This window comes from Phyllobates terribilis, unplaced genomic scaffold (genome assembly GCF_046119375.1).
Source record: "Phyllobates terribilis strain yellow unplaced genomic scaffold, ASM4611937v1 Scaffold_2__4_contigs__length_985480577, whole genome shotgun sequence".
Classification (NCBI taxonomy): Eukaryota; Metazoa; Chordata; class Amphibia; order Anura; family Dendrobatidae; genus Phyllobates; species Phyllobates terribilis.
Window position 1 is genome coordinate 937,526,632 of NW_027362762.1, and position 15,799 is coordinate 937,542,430.

Consider the following 15,799-nt stretch of genomic DNA (forward strand, 5'->3'; position numbering starts at 1 on the left):
TCACCTGTACCCCGACCTCCGCTCCCTCCATCTTCCACGTCTTCATCCACCGGCTACTGCTCTCCTTCTGACAGCCGGTGGACTGTGATCACAGGCAGCTGCAGGCTCAGTGTAAATCTCCTGCACCTGTGATCACACCACCATCCCCCAGTCCCAGTGATCTCACCCACCATCCCCCAGTCCTAGTGATCTCACCCCCCCCCCAGTGATCACCCCCCTCCAGTGATCACCAGCCCCCCCCCCCTCGTCCGAGTGATCACCCCCCCCTGCTGCTGCCAGCTACTGCCTGCCGGCTCCTGCCCCCCTTGCTGCTGCCGGCTCCTGCCCCCCTTGCTGCTGCCGGCTCCTGCCCCCCTTGCTGCTGCCGGCTCCTGCCCCCCTTGCTGCTGCCGGCTCCTGCCCCCCTTGCTGCTGCCGGCTCCTGCCCCCCTTGCTGCTGCCGGCTCCTGCCCCCCTTGCTGCTGCCGGCTCCTGCCCCCCTTGCTGCTGCCGGCTCCTGCCCCCCTTGCTGCTGCCGGCTCCTGCCCCCCTTGCTGCTGCCGGCTCCTGCCCCCCTTGCTGATGCCGGCTCCTGCCCCCCTTGCTGCTGCCGGCTCCTGCCCCCCTTTCTGCCCCAGTGATCACCCCCCCAGTGATCACCAGCCCCCCCCCCTCGTCCGAGTGATCACCCCCCCCTGCTGCTGCCAGCTACTGCCTGCCGGCTCCTACCCCCCTTGCTGCTGCCGGCTCCTGCCCCCCTTCTGCCCCAGTGATCACCCCCCCCTGCTGCTGCTGGCACTTCCGTCTCCTCAGCCCCCTCCTGCGCCCCGTACGCCTGAGCGCGCCCCCTCCTGCACCCCGTACGCCTGACCGCCCCCACACGTGATTTACACCAAGCACTCACACATACACACGTACACTCACACTATAATAAAGTGTCTTTTTTTTTTTACACACGCACACAGCACACAAAATGTCCCGCCCATCCCGCTCATCCCAGTCTAGGGCGTACTCAGCTGAGGAGGCTATGTCAGGTTGGTGTGTGTGGTGTATACACTACACTATACCACACCGCACACCAACCTGACATACACTACACAATTTGTGAAGCACATGGGGGTGCTCACTATGCATCTAGATAAGTTCCCTGGGGGGTCTCGTTTCCAAAGTGGGGTCACTTGCGGGGGAGCTCCGATGTTTAGGCACACGGGCTCTCCAAACACGACATGGTGTCCGCTAACAAATTGGAACCATGTTGCGTTTGCAGAGCCCCCACAAGTGACCCCATTTTGGAAACTAGACACCCCAAGGCACCAATCTAGATGCATAGTGAGCACTTGGAACCCCCAGGTGCTTCACAAATTGATTCATAAAAATGAAAAAGTGGAAAAAAAAACCTTTTTTATTTTTACGGATTAATTTGTGAAGCTCATGGGGGTTTCAAGTGCTCACTATGCATCTAGATAGGTGCCTTGGGGGATCTAGTTTCCAAAATGGGGTCACTTGTGGGGGAGCTCCACTGTTTAGGCACATCTGGGGCTCTCCAAACGCGATATGGTGTCCACTAACAAATTCAATGGAAAATCGGCTCACCTATCTAGATGCATAGTGAGCACTTGGAACCCCCAGGTGCTTCACAAATTGATCTGTGAAAACAAAAAAGTACTTTTTTTCACAAAAATTTTCTTTTAGCCTAAATTTTTTAATTTTCACATGGGTAACAGGATAAAATGCATCCTAAAATTTGTTGGGCAATTTCTCCTGAGTACACTGATACCTCATATGTGGTCATAAACTACTGTTTGGGCGCATGGCAGGGCTCAGAAGGGAAGGAGCGCAATTTGACTTTTGGAGCTAATTTTACATTCAAAAAGTGAAATGGCGCTCCTTCCCTTCTGAGCCCTGCCGTGTGCCCAAACAGTGGTTTATGACCACATATGAGGTATCAGTGTACTCAGGAGAAATTGCCCAACAAATTTTAGGATGCATTTTATCCTGTTACCCATGTGAAAATTAAAAAATTTAGGCTAAAAGAAAATTTTTGTTAGAAAAATTAAAATGTTAATTTTTTTCTTCCATGTTGCTTTAGTTCCTGTGATGCACCTGTAGGGTTAATAATCTTCTTGAATGTAGTTTTGAGTAGCTTGAGGGGTGCAGTTTTTGGAATGGTGTCACTTTTGGGTGTTTTCTGTCAAAATGGTTTTGTAAATTTTGCTGGAAAAAAGATAAATTGCTGATGAACTTTGAACCCTTCAAACTTCCAACCCAAATTTTTTTTTTTTTTTTCAAAATTGTGCTGATGTAAAGTAGACATGTGGGAAATGTTATTTATTAACTATTTTGTGTCACATCACTCTCTGGTTTAGCAGAATAAAAATTAAACATTTGAAAATTGCTAAATTTTCAAAATTTTTCCCATATTTTTGATTTTTTCACAAATAAACGCAAATATTATCGACCTAAATTTAATACTAACATGAAGCCCAATATGTCACGAAAAAACAGTCTCAGAATTGGTAGGATCCGTTGAAGTGTTCCAGAGTTTTTACTTTGTAAAGGGACACTGGTCAGAATTGACAAAAATGCCAAGGTCTTTAGGGTCAAAATAGGCTGGGTCCTGAAGGGGTTAAAAATAAGGAAGGTGCAATGGTTAATCAGCCAGATCAAATATCAAATACTTTCAGAGAATTTTATCAGGACTTATACAGAACTAAAACACAATTTAGCAGAGAACAAATCCTGACTCATTTGGAGGGGATTGATCTTCCAGCTATCTCCGAAGCAGATAAAAAATACTTAAATAGTCCCCTACAATTAGAGGAGTTACAAATAGCCACAGCTTCAATGGCCAATAATAAATCACCAGGGTTGGACGGGTTCCCTATGGAAATATACAAAAAATTTGGGGATATATTACTACCTCAATTGCTGTGCACCTTCCAGGAGGCAGCCAGGGAAGGCATTCTGCCCCTCTCAATGAGAGAAGCAGTTATCGTAGTGATACCCAAACCGGGTAAGGATCCATTGCTTCCCGAATCCTATAGGCCTATATCCCTGCTACCTACGGACATTAAAATTATAGCAAAAGTTCTGGCTTCCAGGTTAAATAACATAATATCTAATGTTATACATAGTGATCAATCGGGCTTTATGCCAGCTAGGTCTACAGCCGTTAATATCTGTAGACTATTTCTTAATCTTCAGCTGCCAGTGGATAATGCAGGAGACAGGGTTATTTGCTCGCTAGTCTCTGCTAAAGCATTTGACTCTGTTGAATGGGAATATCTATGGGTAGTTTTGGAGAAATTTGGTATGGGCGCTGGATTTATTTCATGGATCAAGGTACTATATGAGAGGCCATTGGCACGATTAAGGGTAAATGGGCGTCTTACTTCAGCCTTTGAACTGGGGAGGGGTACCCGGCAGGGCTGCCCGTTGTCCCCTTTACTGTTCGCACTGGCCATTGAACCACTAGCTGCTGCTATCAGGATGCACCCTGTCATAATGGGATTTCGCAGAGGGAATATAGAGGAGAAAATTGCTCTTTATGCTGACGATGCCTCCAAAACATTATCTGTAGCTATGGAGACAATTGAGAAGTTTGGGAAATTTTCGGGTTTGGCGATTAATTGGACTAAGTCGGTACTGCTTCCAGTAGATAATGGGAACATTAATGCACCTCACTATACTGACTCTGGCTTACAAGTGGTCAATGAATTTAAATATTTGGGTATTAATGTAACATCTAAAGTAACTATGAGAAACTAAACCTCAACCCAATACTGGCCAGATTCAAGTGTAAACTGGACACGTGGTCTAAATTGCCACTGTCAGTGGTGGGCCGCACTAACTTGGTCAAGATGATCTGGTTGCCACAATTGCTATATGTATTGCATAATTCTCCAATATGGCTTCCCCAGAGATATTTCCTTAAAGTAAACAGCATGTTCAGGGACTTAATCTGGGGAAAACAAGCTCCAAGAATTAAACTGGAAACTTTGCAAAGAGATGAAACAATGGGTGGCCTTGCTGTCCCATATCCGTGGGTTTATTATATGGCAGCTCAGCTCCAGCACATTCGTGGGTGGGACGACCCTGGAGGGGGAGGGGGGCTCAACGTCTTCTACTCCAATCACATTTTAAATCACTCAGACTCTATGAAGCATTGGAGGCTCACAAATTTAAGACACCCTCTTGTAGAACCCCCAACTACGTTGTTAATACACAAACTTTGGTGGGCAGTGAGGAAATTACAGGGGATACAAGGGATCTCACAATTTACATCACTGTGGGAAATGCCATGGCTCCCTAACCTATATAAATTGGAAGGGTTTAAAAATTGGAGTCTGAAAGGACTAGAAAGATTCACTCAAGGAGTTTTCACAGATACAAAATGAATATGGACTGCCCAACACCGAATTTTAGAAGTACCTTCAGTTACGACATGCATATCAGGCAGAGAGTCTTGTCCTAAGTAACGGAGTTCCTCAAAATGCTATAATACAGAGAATGGCTAGCTCACATAATTCTGGGGGGCTAATCTCATTGCTTTATAGGGGTCTCGGGACCTAGTATTAGCAAAACACCCCATAAGATCAAAAGAAAAATGGGAGGGCTTGATAGGCCCTATTGAAGAGGGGCTGTGGTCTGAAATACTGGAAAGAGTTCCCCAGTTATCTCTGAGTGAGTCCCATAGATTCTCTCACTTACAGGTGCTGCACCAGTCATATAGAACACCCCAATTTCTCCACGATATAGGGCTTCGACCAGACCCCCTATGTGCTAGATGTAAAACATCCTCGGCTAACATGCTTCATATGATGTGGACCTGCCCTGCTCTGGAAAACTTCTGGAGGGATGTAATAGCGATCATTGATAGAACATACTCAGTCGATTCAGATCCCTCACCATTAGTATGTATACTGGGATATATAGAAGATCTGAGCACTGACGAACATGGCAAAATAGCGGTGACACGTATGTTATACATGGACAGAAAACTAATAGCCCAACATTGGTTATCAGAGCAGGCGCCCACGGTGATGGAATTTATAAATAAGATTAATTGGTTATTAAATCTGGAAAAAAGTATATATCTGAAAAGGAAGGCCATCTCCAAATTTGAAAAAATATGGGCTCCATGGATTGACGGCTCCGGCCTAGCATCCAGAGAACTGCAGAGATTTCGACTTGGTCTGCTATGATTGATGTATAGATTACTTGACAGGTGCAAAATCCTACATTGGGCTGCTTTAGGCACGTATACAACTGCTCCAAAGCAAGAGTTAGATACCCCTTAATACAATTGTGACTATTCATACTGTAAGATTGTTAATTTGCTGTGGACTGAACTGTGGAACATTTAACTCAAAATGTTTTGTTTGAAAGGGCGATGTGTAGTGGGGGGAGGGACAGAATAGGAACTGGGTCCCTTCTTTGGTTGGGTTGTTTTACTGTTGTGTTACAAAAAAAGTTTTAACAATAAAAAATATTTGATTTAAAATAATAAAGGGAACAGAGGATCTCCTTCTCGAATCCCTCTACAAAAGGAAGAGAGACCTGACAAACCATCGTTTAGATGAATATTAGCTGTCGGGTGTGATATATAAAATTGTAATCCATTTTATAAATTTGCTGCCAAATCCAAATTGATGAAGTGCTCGCAACAGGAAAGGTCACTCTGTGGCATCAAAGTCCTTGGCAGCATCCAGCGGTATCAAAGCCCAGTCCTCACCTCTTTTTATCCCTGATCTGTGCCGTAGCTTGTGCCTTTTTTATGTAGTTATTCATTATTTTTTTTTATCTACCGTATTTTTTGGACCATAAGACGCACCCCAAATTTTGGGTTGGAAAATAGGAAAAGAAAATTATTTTTTTTTTTTATAAGATCGGGGTTCGTCTTATAGTCCGAATTTAAGGTCTCTTACCTGAGGGGCGACGGCGGTGGGGCAGGGTCAGTGGAGGCATGGTCTCTTCCTCAGGAAGCTGGCGGCGGCAGAAGTGGGCAATGCTACGGGCACTGGGTGGGAGGACGGGGTTGTTCCAGCTGTGCGTTGCTGCAGATCCAGTGTCGGCAGCCCACAGATTTAGGAAAGTGGCTGCCGGAAAAGCAATGATGCACTCTGCTCTGCTCACCGCCGACACCGGGCCCGCAGCATCACCACTCTTCTGCCGCCGCCGGCTTCCTGAGGAAGTGACCCTGCTCCACCACCGCTTCAAACCCCCCCCCGATAAGCCTGCATTCGTACTATAAGATGTACCCCCCTCCCCATTTTCCTCCTAAATTTTTGGGAGAAAAGTAAGTCTTCTAGTCCGAAAAATAGGGTAGTTATTCTTTTTATTATAGCATCCAAAGTTATCTGAATTTATGGTTTACCATTTATTGTTTTTTGTATTAGATTTGTTTCTTTATTCATAGAATATGGCGTAACTTCCCAACCACAACGCCCTGCCACCAGTCCCAAATATAGGGCTCTGGACAGTCCTAACAAGCAGAGCAGGAGTCAAGTGTGCGCACTGCTGGCCCACCCATTGTCTATGAGAAAGCCAGAGATCAGAAATAACTGATCGCTGTAGTTTACTTTCTCCGGTAGTCTCATAGACCATGATTGGAGTGGAGTTAAATCTGCTCCTCCTCTGCTCCCTTCAGACTTGGTTTTTCACAGCTCAGTTCATGGTATTGGTGAGGGACAAACCCAAGCAATCAGGATGTTCCACCCTAGCAAAACTTTGTTTTAATATTCCCCTTAATTGGTGATGCAAGATTTCTGGGCACATTGCATTTTTATCTCTGTAGCTAGCAAAAGAAGACAGGAGTGGTTATTAACTGATTCTGTCTACTCTTCAGTGTCCCTGGCTGACATCCTGAGACCCAATTTGCTTCTGCTAGATCAGCGATGTCAAACTCAAACACACAGAGGGACAAAATTTGTCAAAACTTTGACAAAGTCGAAGGCCAACCAGAATAATGGACCCCACATGATCCTCCATACAGAATAATGGACCCCACATGATCCTCCATACAGAATAATGGACCCCACATGATCCTCCATACAGAATAATGGACCCCACATGATCCTCCATACAGAATAATGGACCCCACATGATCCTCCATACAGAATAATGGACCCCACATGATCCTCCATACAGAATAATGGACCCCACATGATCCTCCATACAGAATAATGGACCCCACATGATCCTCCATACAGAATAATGGACCCCACATGATCCTCCATACAGAATAATGGACCCCACATGATCCTCCATACAGAATAATGGACCCCACATGATCCTCCATACAGAATAATGGACCCCACATGATCCTCCATACAGAATAATGGACCCCACATGATCCTCCATACAGAATAATGGACCCCACATGATCCTCCATACAGAATAATGGACCCCACATGATCCTCCATACAGAATAATGGACCCCACATGATCCTCCATACAGAATAATGGACCCCACATGATCCTCCATACAGAATAATGGACCCCACATGATCCTCCATACAGAATAATGGACCCCACATGATCCTCCATACAGAATAATGGACCCCACATGATCCTCCATACAGAATAATGGACCCCACATGATCCTCCATACAGAATAATGGACCCCACATGATCCTCCATACAGAATAATGGACCCCACATGATCCTCCATACAGAATAATGGACCCCACATGATCCTCCATACAGAATAATGGACCCCACATGATCCTCCATACAGAATAATGGACCCCACATGATCCTCCATACAGAATAATGGACCCCACATGATCCTCCATACAGAATAATGGACCCCACATGATCCTCCATACAGAATAATGGACCCCACATGATCCTCCATACAGAATAATGGACCCCACATGATCCTCCATACAGAATAATGGACCCCACATGATCCTCCATACAGAATAATGGACCCCACATGATCCTCCATACAGAATAATGGACCCCACATGATCCTCCATACAGAATAATGGACCCCACATGATCCTCCATACAGAATAATGGACCCCACATGATCCTCCATACAGAATAATGGACCCCACATGATCCTCCATACAGAATAATGGACCCCACATGATCCTCCATACAGAATAATGGACCCCACATGATCCTCCATACAGAATAATGGACCCCACATGATCCTCCATACAGAATAATGGACCCCACATGATCCTCCATACAGAATAATGGACCCCACATGATCCTCCATACAGAATAATGGACCCCACATGATCCTCCATACAGAATAATGGACCCCACATGATCCTCCATACAGAATAATGGACCCCACATGATCCTCCATACAGAATAATGGACCCCACATGATCCTCCATACAGAATAATGGACCCCACATGATCCTCCATACAGAATAATGGACCCCACATGATCCTCCATACAGAATAATGGACCCCACATGATCCTCCATACAGAATAATGGACCCCACATGATCCTCCATACAGAATAATGGACCCCACATGATCCTCCATACAGAATAATGGACCCCACATGATCCTCCATACAGAATAATGGGCCCCACATGATCCTCCATACAGAATAATGGACCCCACATGATCCTCCATACAGAATAATGGGCCCCACATAGTCCTCCGTTCAGAATAGTGGGCTCCACATAGTCCTCCGTAGAGTATAATGGGCTCCACATAGTCCCCCGTAGAGTATAATGGGCCCCACATAGTCCTCCATACAGTATAATTGGCCCCACATAGTCCTCCGTACAGAAAAATGGGCCCCACATAGTCCTCCGTACAGAAAAATGGGCCCCACATAGTGCTCCGTACAGAATAATGGGCCCCACATAGTCCTCCGTACAGCATAATGGGCCCCACATAGTCCTCCGTACAGTATAATGGGCCCCACATAGTCCTCCGTACAGTATAATGGCCCCACATAGTCCTCCGTACAGCATAATGGCCCCACATAGTCCTCCGTACAGCATAATGGGCCCCAGATAGTCCTCCGTACAGTATAATGGGCCCACATAGTCCTCCGTACAGTATGAGCCCCACATAGTGCTCCATACAGTATAATGGGCCCCACATAGTCCTCCATACAGTATAATGGCCCCACATAGTCCTCCGTACAGTATAATGGGCCCCACATAGTCCTCCGTACAGTATAATGGGCCCCACATAGTCCTCCGTACAGCATAATGGGCCCCACATAGTCCTCCATGCAGAATAATGGCCCCATATAGGATTGGTGGTTCCGGTGTCGTGGGCCAGATTTGACCCCCGGGCCGGAGTGTGACATGTATGTGCTAGATTGTGATCTTGCTTCTGACTCTGTACCCGCAGCATTCTCCATCTCTGCTCAGTAAGCAGTCGGGATAGTGTTAAACTATTCCAGAACTGCGGTCAGAAAAAAAAACAACCTGTGAAAGACGTGTAATCAGTAATTTACAAAAAATAAGTGTTTTTGTTTTTTTTTTTACTTTCTGTTTTTCTGCATAAAAGCAGAGTGTGACACAAGTTAAGAATCGATATGAAGATGCTGTGTGGGAAAGGTGGGGACTCGCAGAGTCTCTATTCACAACATTATCTCTTTTTTTTTTTTTTACTTTCGTTTCTCTGATTGTAAGTAAACTGGTTTGTGGATGATGAGGAAGCTCAGGAGCGCCAGACACGTCGCCTTCTGCAGAGAGGTGCGTTACTTACACATTGCTCCTGCTGGTTTGCTTTACACAGTTTATTGTTGCACATATTTCTGGCTTTAATTCAAGGATGGATGTTTTATACTGTGGGAGAAAGGAGCCGGTGGTGGCAACCGGCCGTGTTTTGGCTACGGACGAGGCGCGTCTTATGGTCGCTGATAATAGTTTTGCTTTGGAGAGAGCCATGTTAAGGAATACTTGCCTGTGGCTTCTTGTCCTGCTCCTAGAACTACTTCTATTGCTGGAGAGAAGGGTGGTAACTAATATCTGTAGATGGGTATGTGTGGTTTTGCGTTGTTTGTGTTTTGGAGGTGAGAGAGCCCCAGTTTTGATGGAATCGGGGCTTTGCTTTATTCGGCCATATTTATGGTTTTCCCATGAACGTAGTATCTTTTCACTGTATGATCTCGCCTCTCCGAGTAGTAATGTTTCACATTCCGGCGATTTAATAATGGACAGAGATGTGAGAGGACGTTTATGTGTCTTTAGCGTCTGTCATCTTGTTGGATGTAGATCTCGTACATTGACAGATTTATGGCCTCCATTAGGGGATGTCTGCAGTGGTCACCAGGCGTATTTCGGCTTCGGACAAGCTGTGTCCTAAGTGCGTTCTTGTAGCTGCGCTCATTATAAGCCGTCATGAAGAGCGAGCCATGATGAGGAAAGCCTGTGTGTGGCTGCTTGTCCTGCTGCTCAAACGCCTCATGTTGCTGGAGGGAAGATTGGTTGCTGTTATCTGCCGATGGGTAGGTTTTTTTTTTTTTTTTTTTTTTTAACTTATTTGGTTGTGTATTTTGGAATTGGTGAAGTTCTTTTCTCATAAGTGAAGTTTCCGCCTCCTAGGTTCCTCTCAACGTCCATATATATCTATATAAATCATGTATTTCTGATAAAACCTTATCTTTTATATCACATTGTAGCTGCTGAGTGATCCTTTCCTTTGTCATTACACTGTATATTACATTCATTTTGAAAAAAAATAATTACAAATACATTTTTATTGTAAGGTTAATATAGTTTTCAATTACAAAAAAAAAAAAAAGAATGAACAGGACAATATCAACATCAATATATCATAGAATATATAGCGTAACATCCATTATTTTTTTTATTATTAATATATATATATATATATATATATATATATATATATATATATATATATATATATATATATATATATATAAATATAATTTTTTTTTTTTAAATTAACTTCTTAAAGGGTACATTTTACTACTTAAACAAATGCTATGGCTGTATTATACGTATACGTCCTAGTACAACTATGGAATTGATACCTACCTTGAAGTAATCTGATGTGCCAGCCCTGGGAAAAATTGAGCTTTGGAGCCACATGCACTTTAGCCAGGATGTGCATGCGTTGGGGGTGTGTTGATGCACTTTAAGACCAAAACACGCCCCCAATGCACTTCCAGGCTAATTTGCATGTGACTTCAACCGCCCCCTTCCTCCCCTTCCCCCCAAAAAAACAAACATTGCATATGTCACGAAAAGTGACAAAAGTGTGAACGAGCTCTAAGTAGCTTGCTGTATGTAAGGGGATTGCTGATGTGTGAATAGGGGTTGTCTCCGCATCTTGTATGCCTAAAATTGCTAAGTCCTTGTAAAAACTAGGAACTTTGCTTTTTATCTTTTATAAAAATCTTTTCCATTCTCAAGAACACTGTAATTTTTTTATTGTTTATTACTTGTTGTCAAGGTTACAGGCCACCTCTGCTGTGTTTGTGGGGGCAGACCTTCTAGGCATGGAGTGTGGGAATACAAGCTCTTTTCTGAAGATTCTGTGCTTTCCCGATGCTGCAGAGACAAAGTTGCCTCTGCCAGCAGCATAGGAGAGCGCACCGCTCCGGCTCGTGGCAGTCATCACTCATTCGGGAGCGCACTGCCACTCCTGCACAAAAAAAACAATCCCTTTACTAATCGGGTTGTTTCATGATAATGCCTCGAGCAGCTCCAGACCCCCTGTATTAACCACAATGGTCAATGCTGTCTGTCCAGAAGTGGCTACTCCTCTGACAAAAAGCTGCAGTTAAGAAAAATAGATTGCCGAACTTCTGTCAGGAGGAAGCCATGTTTCCTCCTCCCATGTAGCGAATACTTTGCTTTTCTTTTTTCTGATTTAGGACGCGTCAGGAGACAAATGTGTGTATACTGTGAGGTTAGTTCATTTAGGCATTATCCGCCTAAATCCCCATGTAAGCTTTGCTTTTGTGATTCTTACTAATGCTGTATCTAGGATGCCTGCGGGTGTTACAGATCATGGTAATATTCACGTAGGTTTGGGTCATCTCGAAACGTAGGAAAAAGCGCCAAAGTGAAAGTCTAGTGTTCTTTACACTCAGGTATAAGGCGTTGTTTCAGGGTTGGGCTTTGTAGTCTGTTCAGAGAGTTGATCTAGTTTTACATTCTCGTGGTGGCGAACAGAACGATTCAGGTAAAGGCATTGCTCTTATCTTTGTGCTGGGATGATATGGAAGCCTTCTGCTTTCACTACAGCTGGAGATTTTCTTTGGAAAGTTTGCAGAGTAATATGCTAGCAACCAAATATAACAAATTACAAAATCTCCTTTAAAAAAATATATACAGTACAGACCAAAAGTTTGGACACACCTTCTCATTTAAAGATTTTTCTGTATTTTCATGACTATGAAAATTGTACATTCACACTGAAGGCATCAAAACTATGAATTACCACATGTGGAATTATATACTTAACAAAAAAGTGTGAAACAACTGAAAATATGTCTTATATTCTAGGTTCTTCAAAGTAGCCACCTTTTGCTTTGATTACTGCTTTGCACACTCTTGGCATTCTCTTGATGAGCTTCAAGAGGTAGTCACCGGAAATGGTCTTCCAACAATCTTGAAGGAGTTCCCAGAGATGCTTAGCACTTGTTGGCCCTTTTGCCTTCACTCTGCGGTCCAGCTCACCCGAAACCATCTCGATTGGGTTCAGGTCTGGTGACACTGGAGGCCAGGTCATCTGGCGTAGCACCCCATCACTCTCCTTCTTGGTCAAATAGCCCTTACACAGCCTGGAGGTGTGTTTGGGGTCATTGTCCTGTTGAAAAATAAATGATGGTCCAACTAAACGCAAACGGGATGGAATAGCATGCCGCTGCAAGATACTGTGGTAGCCATGCTGGTTCAGTATGCCTTCAATTTTGAATAAATCCCCAATAGTGTCACCAGCAAAGCACCCCCACACCATCACACCTCCTCCTCCATGCTTCAAGGTGGGAACCAGGCATGTAGAGTCCATCCGTTCACCTTTTCTGCGTCGCACAAAGACACGGTGGTTGGAACCAAAGATCTCAAATTTGGACTCATCAGACCAAAGCACAGATTTCCACTGGTCTAATGTCCATTCCTTGTGTTCTTTAGCCCAAACAAGTCTCTTCTGCTTGTTGCCTGTCCTTAGCAATTGTTTCCTAGCAGCTATTTTACCATGAAGGCCTGCTGCACAAAGTCTACTCTTAACAGTTGTTGTAGAGATGTGTCTGCTGCTAGAACTCTGTGTGGCATTGACCTGGTCTCTAATCTGAGCTGCTGTTAACCAGCGATTTCTGAGGCTGGTGACTCGGATAAACTTATCCTCAGAAGCAGAGGTGACTCTTGGTCTTCCTTTCCTGGGCCGCTCCTCATGTGAGTCAGTTTCTTTGTAGCGCTTGATGGTTTTTGCAACTGCACTTGGGGACACTTTCAAAGTTTGCCCAATTTTTCGCACTGACTGACCTTCATTTCTTAAAGTAATGACGGCCATTCTTTTTTCTTTACTTAGCTGCTTTTTTCTTGCCGTAATACAAATTCTAACAGTCTATTCAGTAGGACTATCCGCTGTGTATCCACCTGACTTCTGCACAACACAACTGATGGTCCCAACCCCATTTATAAGGCAAGAAATCCCACTTATTAAACCTGACAGGGCACACCTGTGAAGTGAAGACCATTTCCGGTGACTACCTCTTGAAGCTCATCAAGAGAATGCCAAGAGTGTGCAAAGCAGTCATCAAAGCAAAAGGTGGCTACTTTGAAGAACCTAGAATATAAGACATATTTTCAGTTGTTTCACACTTTTTTGTTAAGTATATAATTCCACATGTGTTAATTCATAGTTTTGATGCCTTCAGTGTGAATGTACAATTTTCAAAGTCATGAAAATACAGAAAAATCTTTAAATGAGAAGGTGTGTCCAAACTTTTGGTCTGTACTGTAGATTTTTGTGAAAATCAGTACTTCCTACATTTTGAGGCTGAGTTCACACGATGCGTTTTTAATGCTTTTCCGTGGCGTTTTTGCAGTTGCGGAAACGCCGCGGAAACGCATTAAAAACGCTTGGTAGAAGGGCAGCAATGTTCCCCAATTGAAATCCGCATGTGCTGTGCCCATGATGCGGATTTTTCCGCAGCGTAAACGCTGCGCTCAAAAATCCGCAGCATGTCAATTAATTTTGGGTAAACGCGACGTTTTCGCCGCCATTGACTTGCATTAGAACGCGCCAATTCCTCAAGACTGCATTTGTACTTGCGCTATTGGCGCGTTCTAATGTGCGGATGGTACCCGGGTGTGGAGGAGAGGAGACTCTCATCCACACCCAGGTACCATTAAAAAAGCTGTAATAAAAGAATAAAATAAAAAATAAATGTATACTTACCTTCTGTCGGCCCGCGCACCGCTCCTGCTTGGTTCCCGGCACTTTGCAGTGAAGGACCTGCGCTGACGTCAGAGTCATGTGACGGGTCACGTGACGCTGACGTCGGCAGGTCTTTCACTTCAAAGTTGCCGGCGAGGGAGAACGGGTTGAGCAGGACAGCGAGGGCCATCAGAGGGTAAAGTATACATTTATTTTTTATTTTTAACCATTCTCTCGGGTCACACTATATAAATCCATGCTGGTTGCATGGATTTATATAGTGTGACCTAGTTGTCAAGCACTTTCCAAGTGATGCTATCGCCTGGAAAGCGCTTGTCAATCTGCATGCGGAAACGCATGTATTCTGCAGGAAAAACGCATGCACAATCTGCATTCGTTTTTTTCTGCCAGGGAGATGCAGAAATGATGCAGAAATTTTCTGCTTCATTTCTGCATCGTGTGCACATACCCTGAAAGTTATTCTCTTAAGGACTTATGCAGACGTCCATGAAACTGCGTTTCAGGCAGGCTGCACATGATGTGGTTTCAGTGCGTTTCTGCGGCGGTTTTTCCACCGCGGAAATGCATTAAAACCCCTTGGTAATAGGTCTGCCATGTATAGCAATGATAATCTGCATGTGCTGTACGCATGATGCGGAAATTTCGACTCCGGATTATCATTGTGGCAAAAACCTCAGCATAACCAATTCATGCGCTATTCCGCTGCAAATTCGCGCCTATTGACTTGCATTGAATCGCAGCAAACCCGCAGGTAGAATATCTATACCTGCGGAATTTCTGCGTTTCAATGACAATCAATAGGCGCGGAATTGCGCTTCGGGTGATACCTGGGTTGGGAGAGGAGACTGCTACTCTCATCTGACAGCGGCTCTGGCTGATAACAGCGAGAGCAGCATGGATGGGAGGAGCAGCAGTCTGCTCTTCCCAGCCCGTGTGCCCACGGTAGTAAAAAAAAGAATAAAAAAGTAAAAATAAAAAAAATAAACCCTTATACTCACCTGTCACGCGACCATCAGATGATCAGTGACTTCAGCAGTCAGCTGATGGTCGCGTGACGTCACCGTATTCAATACATTCTAGTGGTCAAATTTCTGTTGCAGAGACTGGCGACTCCGCATGAGAATTTGACATGCTGCGGTTGTGAAAGATGCGCCGCATGTCAGTGTCCGCGGGTGATTCACAACCTCAGATGCACGCATAGTGGACGTGGGATTTCTAGAGATCCCATCCACTATGCTGTAACATCTGGACGCTTCGGGTTTGACGCTGTATAAACACGCAGCGTCAAACCTGCAGCTGCTCCTGATCTTGGCCACGTACCCAAACCCACCCGCAGCATGTCAATTTCTGTATCGGACACTCTAGTCTCCTCTGCAGATTTTGACTGAGTGAAGTGTCATTATATGCGGTGGATTCACATTTACCGACAACAAAAGTGTGGCATTATAACGC

General features: G+C 44.6%; 1 protein-coding gene across 7 annotated transcripts in view; it reads left to right on the top strand.

The window, feature by feature from the left end:
* Positions 1-15,799, top strand: part of TTC3 (tetratricopeptide repeat domain 3) — a 167,987-nt gene that overhangs the window by 60,320 nt on the left and 91,868 nt on the right. Inside the window, exons 1-2 of one of the 7 annotated variants that reach the window (XM_073668400.1) lie at positions 9,604-9,663; positions 10,221-10,418. The exons of 3 other annotated variants lie outside the window; for them this stretch is intronic. In XM_073668400.1, coding sequence (XP_073524501.1) covers positions 9,616-9,663; positions 10,221-10,418 — 246 coding nt within the window. In that variant the 5' untranslated portion in view covers positions 9,604-9,615. Of the gene's footprint in view, positions 1-9,603; positions 9,664-9,727; positions 9,950-10,220; positions 10,419-15,799 lie in introns of those variants that run through there. 3 more of the 7 variants (XM_073668398.1, XM_073668399.1, XM_073668401.1) reach the window with 3 other exon arrangements.